Source organism: Balaenoptera musculus, chromosome 19 (assembly GCF_009873245.2).
Source record: "Balaenoptera musculus isolate JJ_BM4_2016_0621 chromosome 19, mBalMus1.pri.v3, whole genome shotgun sequence".
NCBI classification, from domain to species: Eukaryota; Metazoa; Chordata; class Mammalia; order Artiodactyla; family Balaenopteridae; genus Balaenoptera; species Balaenoptera musculus.
Window position 1 is genome coordinate 41,443,448 of NC_045803.1, and position 15,782 is coordinate 41,459,229.

The 15,782-nt window shown below is 41.8% G+C and overlaps 1 protein-coding gene across 1 annotated transcript in view; it reads right to left on the reverse strand.

Annotated features, from left to right (window-relative positions):
* KCTD19 (potassium channel tetramerization domain containing 19) overlaps window positions 1–15,782 on the reverse strand; it is a 31,648-nt gene that overhangs the window by 15,591 nt on the left and 275 nt on the right. Inside the window, exon 2 of the mRNA XM_036833863.1 lies at window positions 11,335–11,631. Within this exon, the coding sequence (XP_036689758.1) occupies window positions 11,335–11,631 (297 nt within the window). The remainder of the gene's footprint in view (window positions 1–11,334; window positions 11,632–15,782) is intronic.

The following is a 15,782-nucleotide window of genomic DNA, read 5'->3' on the forward strand; positions in this document are numbered from 1 at the left end:
GAGAACAGTGCATGCGTGAAACAGCAGAAGTGAGTCTGTCATTCATTCATTTGAGAAATACTTGTACAACACCAGGGCCACAGTCAGATACTGTGCCTGGATCCAACAGTTTACATATACTGAGATAAGAGGCAGCATCAGTTATGAAGTTTCAGGACCTCCAGGAACTCTGGGATTTCTTTCGACAGCATTAGAAGGGGACCCAAGCTTTCTTTTTTTTTTTTTTTTTTTGACCCAAGCTTTCTTGTCCCTCTTTGCTCAAGACTGCACACGACTTTAGCTTCTATATCAAACTGTAGCCGTTCTCAGGAGGAAAATCAGTGAGAGGTGGATTTCCGTATGAGGGAGTAGTTGGTCTTGGGCAAAGAGGAATAAAAATGAGGTGCCAGGAAGGTTACTGAGAGGCTGGAACAGATTCTGTATCAGTGGGTGGGCGGGATTATTGAGTTAAGGTGAGGGATAATAGCCTGGCAGTATTTGTGCTGTGAGGCAAAGAAAGGAAAATGGTGACTGTGCACAGAAGGGACAGGACAGGGTCGGGGGGACAGTAGGTAGGGATATATGCTCAGCCACCTGCTTCTCTGCCTTGAATGTGGCTTTGTTTAAGGTGTATGGAGGTTGAGGGAGTGTGTGAGGTGAATTTAGAGCAGTAAACAAGAGCCAGAGAGTGAAGAGCTCTGTCAGCTGGGCTGAGGAGTCTATCCCCTGGTTAAGAGAAGCCATTGAAGGATTCAAAGCAGGGACTGTGATTTGAACGATATTCACACCATCTCCACCCAGTCAGCCAGCAAGTCCTAGGACTCCATCTTCTGCTCTTGGCACCACCTCTTCTCTCCTCTCCCTTCCCCCAGTCCGGGTCTCCTTGTCCCCAGGCCCTCTCCACTCAGTGATCTTTCAAACAGGAAAATGAGTCCAAACCACTCCCCATCCTAAAAATCTTCAGTGCTCCCCATTACCTATGGGATCAAGTCCAAATTCTCCTTAGCAGTGCATGTAAGCTCCTTCACAATCAAGGCCAGGAGCAGGGTATACACGAGCAATACAAGGGCCTTGAACTCAGACAGACTGGGGTTTCAATCTTGACTCTGTCACGTAAGAGCTAACATTTACTGCTCAGGCGCTTTTAAACTGAATCCTCCTAATGTCCCCCAACTCACAAAGTAGGCTCTAGTACTATCACTCTCTTTTAGCAAATAGGAAACAAGATCCAGGAAGAGGAAGAGTACTCAGTGCCCCAAGTAAGTGGAGATGCTAGGACTGGAACCCAGGACGCTAGAGCCTGTGCTCTTAACCACTTTTCTTAACCAGCTGCCTCCCATTTGTCACTTAACCTCTGCAAGCTTCAGGCTCCTCACATGCAAAGTGGAGACAGTAAAATCTGGAAGATGTTGTAAGGATTAAAGGAAATATTACGTTAATTTCCTTCTTTTTAGTGGTCAAATCTCAAAGTACCTTTCCAGCTTCATCTGCCACCATTCTTTCTGTCTCCACCCCAACATCTGTGACATTAACTGCATACAACTCCAAAGACACACCATGTTCAGTGATACCTCCTCAACTTTATGTATGCTGTTCCCTCTTCCCAGAATACCTCTCTCCTCCTTTCCCTGCCTGAAGAGCCTGGAGCCTCTCCCAGCCAGAGTGGTTCATCCTCCCACTCTGTTCCCACAGACCCCTGCAAACTTTTCTATCTCAGCCTCTGGCTTGGCTTCAGGCCCGTCCGTCCCCCTCTACTGAGGCTCCTGGAAAAAGGACTGGATTGATGCATCCCCAGCTTCTAGTCTAGAGCCTAGTATGTAGTAAGTGCTCAGAACCGCTGTGTTGAATGAAAGAATGCATAAAAATGGAGGGTTGGAGGGCTGAGTCCTCTGGAATGAAAAGCAAAATGAGACATGGGGGAGCCAAAAGGAGCTGGCAGAGAAGCAGACTGCACTCATAAAAACTGAGAAAGATGGTGAGAATCCAAAACCATAGGAAAAGCCAGCACAGGATTACAATGGGCAGAGACCAGAGAGTTCAGAGGACAGTGGAGGCAGCAATTCCAACTTGGGAGCTGGAGTCCAGAAGGAAGATCTAATGGGGTGAAGGACAGGGATGAAGGAGGAGATGGAGACAGGATGACAGGAAGAAAGGGCTCAGCTTGGGTCTGATTGGTAATGGATTGAAAGACATTGGGTGAAGTAGCATGAAAAGGAAGTGAAACTAGGGAGAGCTTGCAAGAGACAGCATATCATTCCAAGCCTATCCTAAGCTAACCGAATCACAGGAACCTGAACCTGCCATTTACTTTATCTGCAGATTCAAATCCCGAGATTCTCAGTGGAAGAAACAATGGTGCCCTTGAACAACTCTAAATCAGCCACTGGGGAGGCGACATGTTGGGGGAGGGAATCCCTACCTGGGAGAACAACCTGTTTGAGGATGGACCTAGAAACACTATTTGGAGGTTCTCTTTCGTACCCAGGTGTGTCCTTTGGGGCGGGTCAGTAATGAGAGTCCGACTAGCTTGAGAGATGTGCTAGTTGAGGGAAGAATGATCTAATTTATAGAAATGAAATCTCCATTTCCTGCTACTTCCACTAATGTAAAGTGTAAGCAGTACCATTTTCCCCCAAAAAAGGTGTGTTTGACAAATCTTGAAAAGGAAAAAAAAAACAAACAAACCCACAAACAAGTAAATCTACAAAGATCGCAATTCCTGCCACTCAAGACATGCTGGAAGCATTAGGCCAAGGAGCCTCAACTAGGTTTTTTTCTAAACTTTCTCAGCCAATCCTTGCTCTGATTTCTAGAAATACAAGGCCTTCTTCTCATGGGAAGCCATTTGGGTGCTGTAAGAATCCATGGGAAGCATCCCTTAACCCCTTCAACATGCTTTGTTGGTCTCAATAACACCTACTTATTTATTTACTGTCTGCCAGTCTCCCCTAATAGATATAACCTCCAAGACCATGAGGACCCTGCCTGTTTTGTTCTCTGCTGTATTTGCAGCACCCACAATAGTGTCTGTGGGATCTCAATATATTTTTGTGGAATGAATGAATGAATGAGTGAAGAGCACTTCAGAGAGCCCATGCTTCCAGCTGTCCTTTGGCTTTGCTGACTGAAGTTGCCACAGAGCGTGTGGCTGGTCTTCTGTGGACTTCAATTCCCTTTTTTTCTGCCTGAATATTACTTCTGGTACTTTACTCTTCATATATTATGACCCAGAAAGTTATTAGAGGGAGGATTTCTTTAGGGAAATACAGACCTGAATTCAAATGGCTACTTGCTAGCACAAGGATAACTGATGTTGCTTTTGGCCTAGGTAATAGTGAAAAAATATGTCAATCAGAGGCAACATAAGACTGATGGCACAGGGGCGAGTGTGTGTGTGTGTGTGCGTGTGCGTGTGTGTGTGTGTGTACGGTTGCCAAAAGATGGCTGACAAATGCCCTACTGGCAGAGCCTTGGGACTTAACGGAGGTTTTCCAAAGCAGCAGCAGTGCTCAGAGATGCCTTATGCTCTGATGTGGGCTGTTGGAAGGAATGTGATGGTAAGAGAGCTTGGGGGAGACTGCAAATCTCCAACTGCTTTGTAAAGACAAGGAGGGCCAGCACCACTTGGAAGCTCAAAGGAAGCAAGGCCAGTAGAACAAAAGGATATTCAGAACAGCTGCTATCAGCCAAACAAGCCAAATAAGACACACCTATCAGCGTCTCAAACCTGCCCCTCCACTGCCAGCTCCAGCCCCCTCACCCTGAAGTAGATTCAGCCTTCACAGATCATCTTGGGTATATCATTCAATGTTCTCTCAGCAGATATTTATTAAACACCTGTTATAGGCCCAGTACTGTGAGAGATGCTGGGAATGTGAACATGAAAAGAATACAAGCTAGTGCGGGAGAAAGACATATGAATACATGGTCTCAACAGAATTAGCACTGATCTGAGAGCAGAGAGGCAAAACTCCACCTGGAAATGTCAGGCTAGGCTTCCAGTGGGCCTCATTTAGGCTAAATCTTGAAGGGGAAGCATTCTAGAAAGAGGGAACAGCAAGTGAAAAGGTGTGGAGAGAAAGCATTTAGGGTGCTCAGTGAAATGCCTGAACACTGAGGGGTGTGTGTGTGTGTGCATATGTGCATGCATATGTGCCCATGCATGCATGTAGGTGTGTATATGTGTTGGGATATGAGTCAGGACAAGCAGATGGGCTGTCCTGTGAGGAACCCTGATGCCATGTCAAGGCATTTACACTTGAGCTGTCCACTTACCCATATCAACAGATGAGCTACACTGTTGGGATAAATATCTGCTGTTTACATAATCTTCCTTTACAAGATCACAGTGGTAATCTGTCTTCACATCATGAGTAATAGGAAATGTGAGACTCATCAGTGGTCTGTTTTCTTAAAAGCATCATTTGTGTGATCAACATAAAAACTCTCTGGCTCCCTTGAGCACAAGGAATGCAGGCGTTTTTGGGTTGCTTGTTGGTAGCCGAACACTCACAGGTGGAACGATTTAAGTTTCCAAACTTAGAAGTCCTCAGAAGGCAGTGAAAAAGGAAACACAAGTAGCATATACTGTCAACATACTAAGTCCTCGGTGGACTTCAAGGGGGCAAGTAAAAGGGAATCAACAGTCTGCCATGAACCTTGAACCCTTGTGAATTACCCTGAAGAAAAATTTCACACTCTGCAGTAGCAGCTATGACTCACAACCAAGCTGATAGCATATGAGAGGCTTGGAGCAGCTTACATTTACACAAAGGGGACTTCCCAAATTACACAGAAGGTCCTAGGAAGCACTGTGACATTAATGTACAGACCTGTAATGACTAGTTTATATCTCCCCTGTGAACAAGATATGACATTCCTAAGCATCCAGGCTCATGGATTTACATACCAACTTTGATGACTCCAAATTTATGTCTCTAGACCTGACTGCTTCCATGAATTCCACATCTATACATCTGGCTGCCTCCTCCCCATCACCACTTGGATGTTTGACAAGCACCATTTTCTTCCCTCTCAAACTTAATACATTCAAATCCGAACTCCTGATTTTTCCCTCTGAGCCTGCACCTCAGAATCCATCTTTCACCTGATTGCCCAGGATACAAACAGAGGAGTTATCCATTCTCTCTCACTCTACCTCCAATTCATCAGCAAACCCTATCAGTTCTGTCATCAAGACATATCCAGAATTTAAACACTTCTAAATCTACCATTACCACCTTAGGCCAAACCATCACTATCTTTCATTTGAATGCTTCAGGAGCCTCCTAACTTGTCTTCCTGCTCCTCCCATGCCCCAGTAGAGTCTGGGCCAAGGGTCAACAAAATTTTTTCTGTAAAAGGCCAGATAGTAAATATTTTAGGCTTTGAGAATATAGTTCCTGTTGCAACTATTCAACTCTGTATTGTAGCTTGAGAACAGCTATAGACAATATATAAACAAATAAGCTTGGCGTGTTCCAATAAAAGTTTGTTAATGAACACTGAAATTTGAATTTCATATAATTTTTATGTGCCACAAAATATTTTTCTTTTGATTTTTTTCAACCATCTAAAACTGTAAAAGCAATTCTTAGCTCACAGGTTGTACAAAAAAGGTACTGGGCTGGATTTGGTCCATGGGATGTAAATAGTTTGCTGACTCCAGGTCTAATGTTAAGCCAGGAGTTAATGATGTTTTTATAGCTCTATTGAAATATATTTCATATTATATCTAATGTGAATAAATTTTATTTATGTTATATATTAATGATAAAATTTACTCACTTATACAATTCAATGATTTTAAGTATGTTCACAGAGTTGTGCAACCATCATCACAATCTATTTTAACATCATAAAAAGAAACCCTGTACCCATTTACAGTCCACTGCCTATTTTTGCTCACCCTATCCTTCTCACCCCATACCTTGGCCTTAGGCAACCACTAATCTACTTTCTGTCCCTATTAACTTTGTGTATTCTGCACATTTTATATAAATGGAATCATACAGTATATGGTCTTTTGTGTCTGACTTCTTTCACTTAGCATAACATTTCAAAGTTCATCTTTGTTGTTACGTGTATCAGTACTTCATTCCTTTTTATTGACAACTAATAATCCATTGTATGGATATATCATTTTGTTTGTCTATTTATCAGCTGATGAACATACAGGTTGTTTCCACTTTTTGGCTATTATGAATAATGCTGCTATGAACATTTGTCTACAAGTGTTTGTGTGGACATCCTGTAGGTTTTAATTTCTCTTGGGTATATACGTGGGAGTGGAACTGCTGGGTCATAATGATATGTTTAATTTTTTGAGGACCTGCCAGACTGTTTTCCAAAGAGGTTGCACAAATTTACATTCCTATCAGCAGTGTATGAGGGTTCCAGTTTCTCCATATCTTTGCCAACACTTGTTACTGTCTTTTTGATGAGAGGCATTCTAGTGGGTGTGAAGTGGTAACTCATCATGGTTTTGATTTGCATTTCTCTGATGGCTAATGATATTGAGCATTTTTCATGTGCTTATTGCCCATTTGTATATCTTCTTTGGAGAAATGTCTACTCAAATCCTTTGCTCATTTTAAAATTTGATTGTCTTTTTGTTGTTTAGTTGTAAATGTTCTTTATATATTTTGGATACATGTCCCTTATCAGATGTGTGATTTGCAAATATTTTGTTCCATTCTGTGTGTGGTCTTTTTACTTTCTTGATGGTGTCCTTTGAAGCACAAAATTTTTAAATTTTGATGAAATTCAAAATTCATCTATTTTTTCTTTTGTTGCTTGTGCTTTTGATGTTGTACCTGAGAAAACACTGCTTAACCCAAGGTCTAATGATCTTTTAAAATGTTAAATTTGATAATTTTACTTCTTTCTTTAAACATCTCCAAAAGGTACCTATAACATTTAGAATAGATCCTGAGTCTTCAGTGTCACCTGTGAGACTCTGCAAGATCTGGTCCATAGCCTCCTCTGACCTCATCTGTTTTTGGCATCTCCCTACTTTTTTTTTTTTTCCACACCGAATGGCATGTGGAATCTTAGTTCCCCGGCCAGCTATTGAACCCACACCCCCTGCACTGGAAGCGCGGAGTCTTAATCACTAGACCACCAGGGAAGTCCCGGCATCTCCTTACTTCTCATTGCACCTGACAATGGCTGCTGAGTCTGCCTCTTCCAAGTCACTCTAACCTCAGGGCATTTGTGTTTGTTTGTTTGTTTGTTTTTTAAATAAATTTATTTATTTTTTTATGGCTGCACTGGGTCTTCGTTGCTGCGCACAGGCTTTCTTTAGTTGCGTCGAGCGGGGGCTACTCTTCGCTGCGGTGTGCGGGCTTCTCATTGCGGTGGCTTCTCTTGTTGCGGAGCACGGGCTCTAGGTGTGCGGGCTTCAGTAGTTGCAGCATGCAGGCTCAGTAATTGTGGCGTGCAGGCTCAGTATTTGTGGCGCACGGGCTTAGTTGCTCCACGGCATGTGGGATCTTCCTGGACCAGGGCTCGAACCCGTGTCCCCTGCATCGGCAGGCGGATTCTTAACTGCTGCGCCACCAGGGAAGCTCCCATTTGTGTCTGTTGTTCCTTATGCCTCAAAGCTCTTTCCCAGACGTCTGCATGACTTGTCCCTCTTTCATTCGGTCTTCTGCTCAAATGTTGCCTTGTCAATGAGGCCAGTCCTGACCACTCTTTCTAAAGGAGTAGCTGGCCTCAGTCACTTGCTATCTCCTTACCACATACTACACATCAGTACATTACAAAACAAGCAGATTAGATGTAAATGCTTTATTCTTTCAACTAAATTCCAGTACTATGAGGGCAGTGACTGATAGAATAAATAAAAACTATACATACAAAAAGAAAATCATATAAACACATTCTGAAACCCCAAGAAGTTCTAGAATACAGAAATGCCATCCTCCTTCACTATTACACAGGAAACACTGCTCTATTCTTCATAGCACACACCTCTATCTGACCTTGTACAGCTGTATGGTTTATTCCTATATCTCCAGTGCTTGGCCTGTGATTGGTGCTCAATACACAATAAATGTTACACTTAGAATCAAGACAATAATAGGTATTGAGTGTGCCCTTTGAAGGCCAAAGCTATAGGCCAGGGGGAGGTGGGGTGGGCAGGTGGACGGGGCTGGGGGACGGGAGAGATAAAGGGTAGGGATGTGAGGCGATGAGGAAGGGTAGAGAGCAGAGCAGCAGTGTGAGCTCAGGCACCTGTCCTCCAGAAGATTCCCATCTCATTCTACTTGTTGGCTCCTATATGGCTTTCCAACAAAGTTTACTATATTATAGATAATCCTGTGTAGGATATGCCACCTGTTGCGTGCATGGGAACTTTAGTTAGTGGGAGGCAAAGTCCCATTTTTATTGCTAGGGGCTAAATCTGAAGGACTCTACAGTGAGCAGCACTAACAGGTTAGAACAATTTAGATATGTGCTGTCCAATATGGTAGCCATTAGCCATATATGGCTATTGAGTACTTGAAATGTGATAGTCTGAATCTGAGATGTGCTTTAAGTGTAAAATACACATCAGATTTTGAAGACTGAGCACATAAAAAGAATGTAAAATATATTAATTTAAAAATATTGATTACATATTGAAATAACAGTATTTAAATATACTGGGTTAAATAAAATATAATATTAAAATTAATTTCACTTGATTTTTTTTAATGTGGCTACTAGAAAAATTTAAATTACACACGTGGCTCACATATGTGGTTTATATTATATTTTTATTGGATCATCCTATGTTTTCCTTAAAGCCCAAAGGAATAATGCCTGGTAACCACAGTGCTTTCAATAAATACTGGCTGAATGCATTAAGGTGGGCTGCCTGAGAAGGGTCTTTAGACTAGAACTGGCAAACTCCATTTTCTCCAAGCAAAATGTTTGTACACTTAGGTAAGAACCTGAGTATGTGGACAGGCCTTAGGAGTGGGGAAAATGATGGAAACGAGTGAGGCTGTTGATTTGCTTGAGATTGCTGTTGATTCTCCAGCTATATTTACACTCTGCTTCAATGAATAAATACCACTTCAGCTGGGCCGGCCTAAATGTTTATTTAGAGCACCATTTCCAAAACATAAGCACTTGTTTTTTGGTCTGTTTTAGGGAGGCAGATCCATATGATTCCTCAAATACTTCTACTGCTCACACAACTTGGAACTTTGAAATTGGACCACTTCATTGGCTTCTGAGTTATTACCTCCCATTTAGAAGTTGCTTCCCAAATATATTTTGTTTCAATTTGGGAAGTAAGGACATCAAAGGAATTAAAGGGCTGATAAACTGTAGAATAGGCTTGTGCTCTTAAAATGGTTTTCAAAAAATTGCCTTGATCTCTCTGATTTTCTGCAAGTGACTCCCTCCTTTTCCCCACAATATGGTGCTTTGGTATAGAATCATTAGCAATCTTGGGAATTCCCTGGCAGTCCAGTGGTAAGGAATCAGCATTTCCATTGCCAGGGGCCCAGGTTTGATCCCTGGTCGGGGAACAAGCCGCGTGGTGCAACCCCCCCCCAAAAAAAAATCAGCAGCCATCTTGACATTCCAGGCTGATTAAGTGATTTGGAAGCCAATTGTAAGCAATTCTAGTACTCAGTTCCTGGGATAGTTGAACGAATTTTTATTTCGGGTGGGTAACTTTAAAAAAAATAAAAAGAAAAGAATATACAACAACTTGCACTGGAGTATGTTAAGGATTTTGATTTCCAAATGTATAATACCTTTTTTTTAAATTAATTTATTAATTTATTAATTTAATTTTTGGCTGTGTTGGGTCTTCGTTTCTGTGCGAGGGCTTTCTCTAGTTGTGGCAAGCGGGGGCCACTCTTCATCGCAGTGCGCTGGCCTCTCACTATCGTGGCCTCTCTTGTTGCGGAGCACAGGCTCCAGACGCGCAGGCTCAGTAGTTGTGGCTCACGGGCCCAGTTGCTCCGTGACATGTGGGATCTTCCCAGACCAGGTCTCGAACCCGTGTCCGCTGCATTGGCAGGCAGATTCTCAACCACTGTGCCACCAGGGAAGCCCTGTATAATACCTTTTAAGAGAAAACACTGATTTCGTAAACAGTGTCCATGAAAACATGCATTATGAAATGTTCTCATTCCCATATGACCCAGATATGCATGGTCTACCTCAATTCTCTTCTTTGAGGTGTTGGAGAGGCATAGTTCGTAGTGCACTGAGCTGCACTGTGGCTTGTCAGTCAGTGCTCGTGAAGACAGAATAAACAACACCTTGTCCAGACAGTAGGATTAACAGGGAGCATGGCCAATGGTCCTTCCCAGTCATAATATTTAGTTCTTCCAGGTTAAAAAAAATCATTGTTCAAAAACTAAGAATAAACTAATTAAGATAAACCACAGAAATGATTTCTGTAGTCTGGAGAAAAATTAGGAAAGAAGGTAATGTTCTTCAGTGATACTATGATGGTTTAAAAGTAAAGGTATTTAAAGCTCTTACACCAAGAAAAGAAGTCTTGGAAAACAGAGAAGTGAAGACGAATGAAAGATTCTGCAGTTTGGAGGACGTTTTACTTTGCTGTAAGTGAACATTGTGTACCTAACAGGCACAGTGAGAAGTGATGTCCTTTTTTTTTTTTTTTTAAATTAATTAATTAATTAATTTTTGGCTGCATTGGGTCTTCGTTGCTGTGCACGGGCTTTCTCTAGTTGCGGCGAGTGGGCTTCTCATTGTGGTAGCTTCTCTTGTTCTGAAGCATGGGCTCTAGGCGCATGGGCTTCAGTAGTTGTGGCACATGGGCTCAGTAGTTGTGGCTCTCGGGCTCTAGAGCGCAGGCTCAGTAGTTGTGGCGCACGGGCTTAGTTGCTCCGCGGCATGTGGGATCTTCCCAGAACAGGGATCGAACCCATGTCCCCTGCATTGGCAGGAGGATTCTTAACCACTGGGCCACCAGGGAAGTCCCGAGAAGTAATGTTCTTGACAAATCTTTTAGATTTTAAATCTCAGACACAGTGTATGTAGCAAATCCTACAATTTCTAGTGTTTCCACCTTTTAAAATTCAACAACAAAAGAAAGAAGAAGCTTAAGCTAGGATTTCCAAGAGTCAAGAACACCCTTTCAGGCCATGGAAAGTCCTATCCTGGGTCTGTGGTGGCTGCTGGCATAGATAAGGCAGAGTCAGATGAAATCCTTTATTCAGAACATGCATTTCTAGTGTACCATTTATTACCTTATCTCACTCATCACACTTCCTCATTAAGAGGATCATCTCAGCAACGAATATATAAAAGGACACAACATTTTAGTGATGTAAGGCTTATGTTACTGATCACCACTCCTGGAAGACAAGAGTATCTTACCTGCAGCAAAGGCATCAGCTGCAAACCCAGTGCTTGCTCATAGAGCAAGTTCAGTTCTGCACAACTGGAGAAGGAGAGTTTGGAGGTGTAGAGGTAATAGTGCACATGCCTGAATGTGGAACCATCTCTGTCAATGAATAGCCTCTGGCTTTCCAAAGAGGTCAACGCTGAAGCCTCCTTCCATAACAGGGAGTCTGGGAACTGAGCGAGTTTGCTTCTGGGAACCGAGAAATGCCAGCCCCCGACGTTGAAATGAAACAAATCCTCTGCTGACTCATGAGGTATACCAGGCTCCTCCTAAAGGGAAAATGAAAAGAGATCTATGCAATAAAAGGAAATAAAAAGCATCCATATTGGAAAGGAAGAAGTAAAATTATTTCTATTTGTAGATGATGTGATCTTGCATAAAGAAAATCCTGAGGAATTCACTATTAAATTATTAGAAATGAGTTCAAGAAGGTTGAAGGGTACAGATCAATATAAAAAGTCAACTGTATTTTCATACACCAGCAATGAACAACACAAAAATGAAATTAAGAAAACAATTCCATTCACAATAGTATCAAAAAGAACAAAGTAATTAGGAATAAATTTAACAGAAGAAGTGCAATACTTGTACTCTGAAAATGTCAAAACATAGTTGAAAGAAAATTTAAAACACCTAAATAAATGGAAAAACATCCCATGTTCACGGATCAGAAGACAATATTGTTATGGTAGCAATACTCTTCAAATTGATCTATTGTACAATTGAACACAATCCCTATGAAAATTACAACTGCTTTTTTTTTCTTTTGCAGAAATTGACAAGCTGATGTTAAAATTCATATGGAAATACAAGGGACCCAGAATAATCAAAACAATCTTGAAAAAGCAGAACGAAATTTGAGGATTCACACTTCACACTTTCAAAACATACTACAAAAACAAACAGGGCTTCCCTGGTGGCGCAGTGGTTGAGAATCCGCCTGCCAATGCAGGGGACACGGGTTTGAGCCCTGATCTGGGAAGATCCCACATGCCACGGAGCAAATGGGCCCGTGAGCCACAATTACTGAGCCTGCGCGTCTGGAGCCTGTGCTCCGCAACAAGAGAGGCCGCGATAGTGAGAGGCCCACGCACCGTGATGAAGAGTGGCCCCCGCTTGCCACAACTAGAGAAAGCCCTCGCACAGAAACGAAGATCCAACACAGCCATAAATAAATAAATAAAGCACACCTAGTATAGTGTAATTAAAAAAAAGAAATTTGATTTAAAAAAACACAAAAAAACCAAAACGAAGACCCAGCACAGCCAAAACAAGTAAATAAATAAATAAATAAATTAATTAATTAATTTAAAAAGAAGTGGGTTAAGAATCTAAATAGACATTTCTTCAAAGAAGATTCACAAATGGCCAATAGCACATGAAAACATACTTAGCGTCATTAGTCATTAAGGAAATGCAAAGCAAAACTCACAGTGAGATACCATTTAACACCCACTAGGATGACCTGAATCAAAATAATAGATAATAACAAGTGCTGACAAAGATTGGAGAAATTAGGAATCTCATACACTGCTGATGGGAGTGTAAAATGGTGCAGTTGCTCTGCAAAACAGTTCAGTGGTTCCTCAAAACATTAAACACAGAGTTCTTACATGGTTCGCAATTCCACTTCCAGATATAAGTGCAAGAGGAATGAAATCCTATGACCAAACAAAATTTGCAGGCAAATTTGCAAGCAAAATTTGCAGGCATTCATAGAAGAATTATTTATAATAGCCCAAAAGTAGAAACAACCAAAATGTCCATCAGCTGATGAACTAGTAAACAAACTGTAGTGTATTCATACAATGCAATGCTATTTGTCAATAAAAAGGAATGAAGTACTGATACATGCTAGAACATAGACGAAACCTTGAAACATTATGCAAAGTGAAAGAAGCCAGACGCTAAAGACCACATATTATTCCATCTATATGTAATGTGCAGAATAGGCAAATTTATAGAGAGAATAGATTAGTGGTTGCCTAGGGCTGGGGAGATTGGAGGGGAAATGGAAAATGACTTGTAATACATATGGAATTTCTCTTTGGGATGATGGAAATGCTCTAAAATTGATTGTGGTGATGGCTGCAGAGCTCTGTGACCATACTAAAAACCACTGAATAGTACACTTTAAAATAGTAAATTGTACGGTATGTGAATTATATCTTAATAAAGCTCTTTTTGAAAGAGTTATGATGAGGTGCTCCCCACTCCACTGAATATGTCAGGGCTCTCTTGGAATCATACCTGCAGAGACACTACATTATTAAGGCCATGGCAGGATGGCTGAATGCTGTGGGTTCCTTTTTATATATACAAAAGCAGCAAAGATCATTAACCTTCCCCAGTTCATTGTTAAAAGTTGAAGGTTATCTATTCATAAACAAATTGTCCATTTTGCTTCAAGATGACCTAACTTATCAACACTATAGAAAAGCAGAAAGCCATCAAACATACAATCTGTATCAGACTTTAAAAAAAACACTCAAGGAGCACTACTCTTATTAAAAAAATTTAGGTCATAAATAGTATGTAACATTTTACCTAAAAAAGAACCATAAAACAATACTGAATTTGTGAAAATAAAGGGAAGCCTCACTAAAATGGAGTCAGGAGGCCAGAAGAGGGAGCTCTCACACACATGCCACTCAAGGTCAATAAAAGATCCAACGAAAGAGACATAACTCAAAGCTCCAGCAGGAGGTGATACTACCTTACTATTGGCCAGCAGGAGGAAGATTTTCTTCTTGCCTGGCACAGCTCAGCCAGTGAGAGACTGTCACAACTCAGCCAATGGAAAGTCACTATACTTCAAACTCCCAGTTTCCTCCAATGGATTTTTTGTTTATAACAGCCCCTCCCAACTTCCCCTTCTCCCTATAAAAGAGTTTCATCTTTTGCTTTACCAGACTTGCATGTGGTTCACCCTGGTTGCATGTCCTGAGTTGCAGTTCTTTACTGCTCCCAAATAAACCTGTTTTGCTGGTAAAAAATAACTGATTGTTTTAGGTTAACAAATTCTAGGTAAACATTATGCATGCTGAAGTGATTGGGGTGCAATGTACCAATATTTGTAACTTATTTTAAAATTTATCTAAAGATAAGACTAATCGATAGAAGGATGGATAGAGGATATGTGATTAAACAATTACAGCAAAATGTTCATTGTAGAATCTAGGTGGTGGGTATATAGTTTCACCGTAAAATTCTTTCAAACTTTCTAAATGTTTCAAAATTTGTATTAAAATGTTGGTGGGGGGAAAGAATGTTAAAATAAGAGGTGGTTTCTCAAGGCAGGAAAAGCCCACTTCTCCAACAGAAATCTGCATCTCCTATTTTGACAGCTGAGTTAGGAAAATAAATGCATGCAACAAAGAAGGGGGTGGGGTTCTCTTCTTATAACAAGCCTTGTTGAAATATTCAGATATAAAGAACAACAATTATACATGGCCCGTTTGAGGCTAGAAGAATTAAAAGGGACATGAAGAGAAAGATTACAAACTGTAATGGTGTCACGACTCACAGAAGCAGAGCTGGAAAAGCCAATCTAGTGAGCTAATCTAAGCTTTTGAGTCCTGGCCTTTCTAAACATAGGTAAAGCTGAACATGACAAGCTGAGGGTAACTAAGGACCCCACCTAGACCAGAAAGCATAAATATGCAAGGACTCTTGATTTTGCTTTCTATTCTCCTTAAAGGTGACAGGCTGGTTGAGAGCTCAGTGAAAGTGTCCCAAGTGTGCATATTTTGGGTGCCAAATAAAACCTGCTCCTTGAACGTGAGCCACAGTTCCGGTCTCAGTTCCTCTTTTCTTATTAAAGATAGGGTATGACAAGGGGTCTTGCCACAGAGTTTGCCTCCTTCTTACAGGTACATGGCCCATCCACAGGTGGGCTCTCAAGAGAAGCCTGCTGGAGGGAGGGTTGGGGTTAAGGATGTGGTTATGCTTTCCAGAGTTTTCTTCCCAAAGACTGCTCAGGAGCTGGTTAGTGCAGAACTACCCCGGCCTGGGAAGAGCCCTCAGTCACAGGCTGGGGGCCTGTAGTACTTGAAGGACAAAAGGCTTCTTGCCAGATTGACTGCAGGAAATGGGGCAGCCCCAGCATAGTCATCCCCACCCCATCCCAAAAGGTATCTCTCTTTTCCACACTGAGCCCTCTCTCCCAGAGGAGCTCCTTCCAAAGCAGTTTCTAGAACTAGAACTGCCTCATGCTCTAAAGACAGGACCTCAACTCCTCAGAGACAACGTTTCATATCTGGAGCTTCCCATCATGCCTCAGAGAGCTGCCCTCCAACCCAATCCTTCAGATCCCCCCACACCCACCACGGTCACCCTCCCGCCCACCGCCTTGCCTCAGAGACAACATCCCCAAGCACTAGAGATATGAAGACCACCCCGTCAGAAGCACACTCCCACC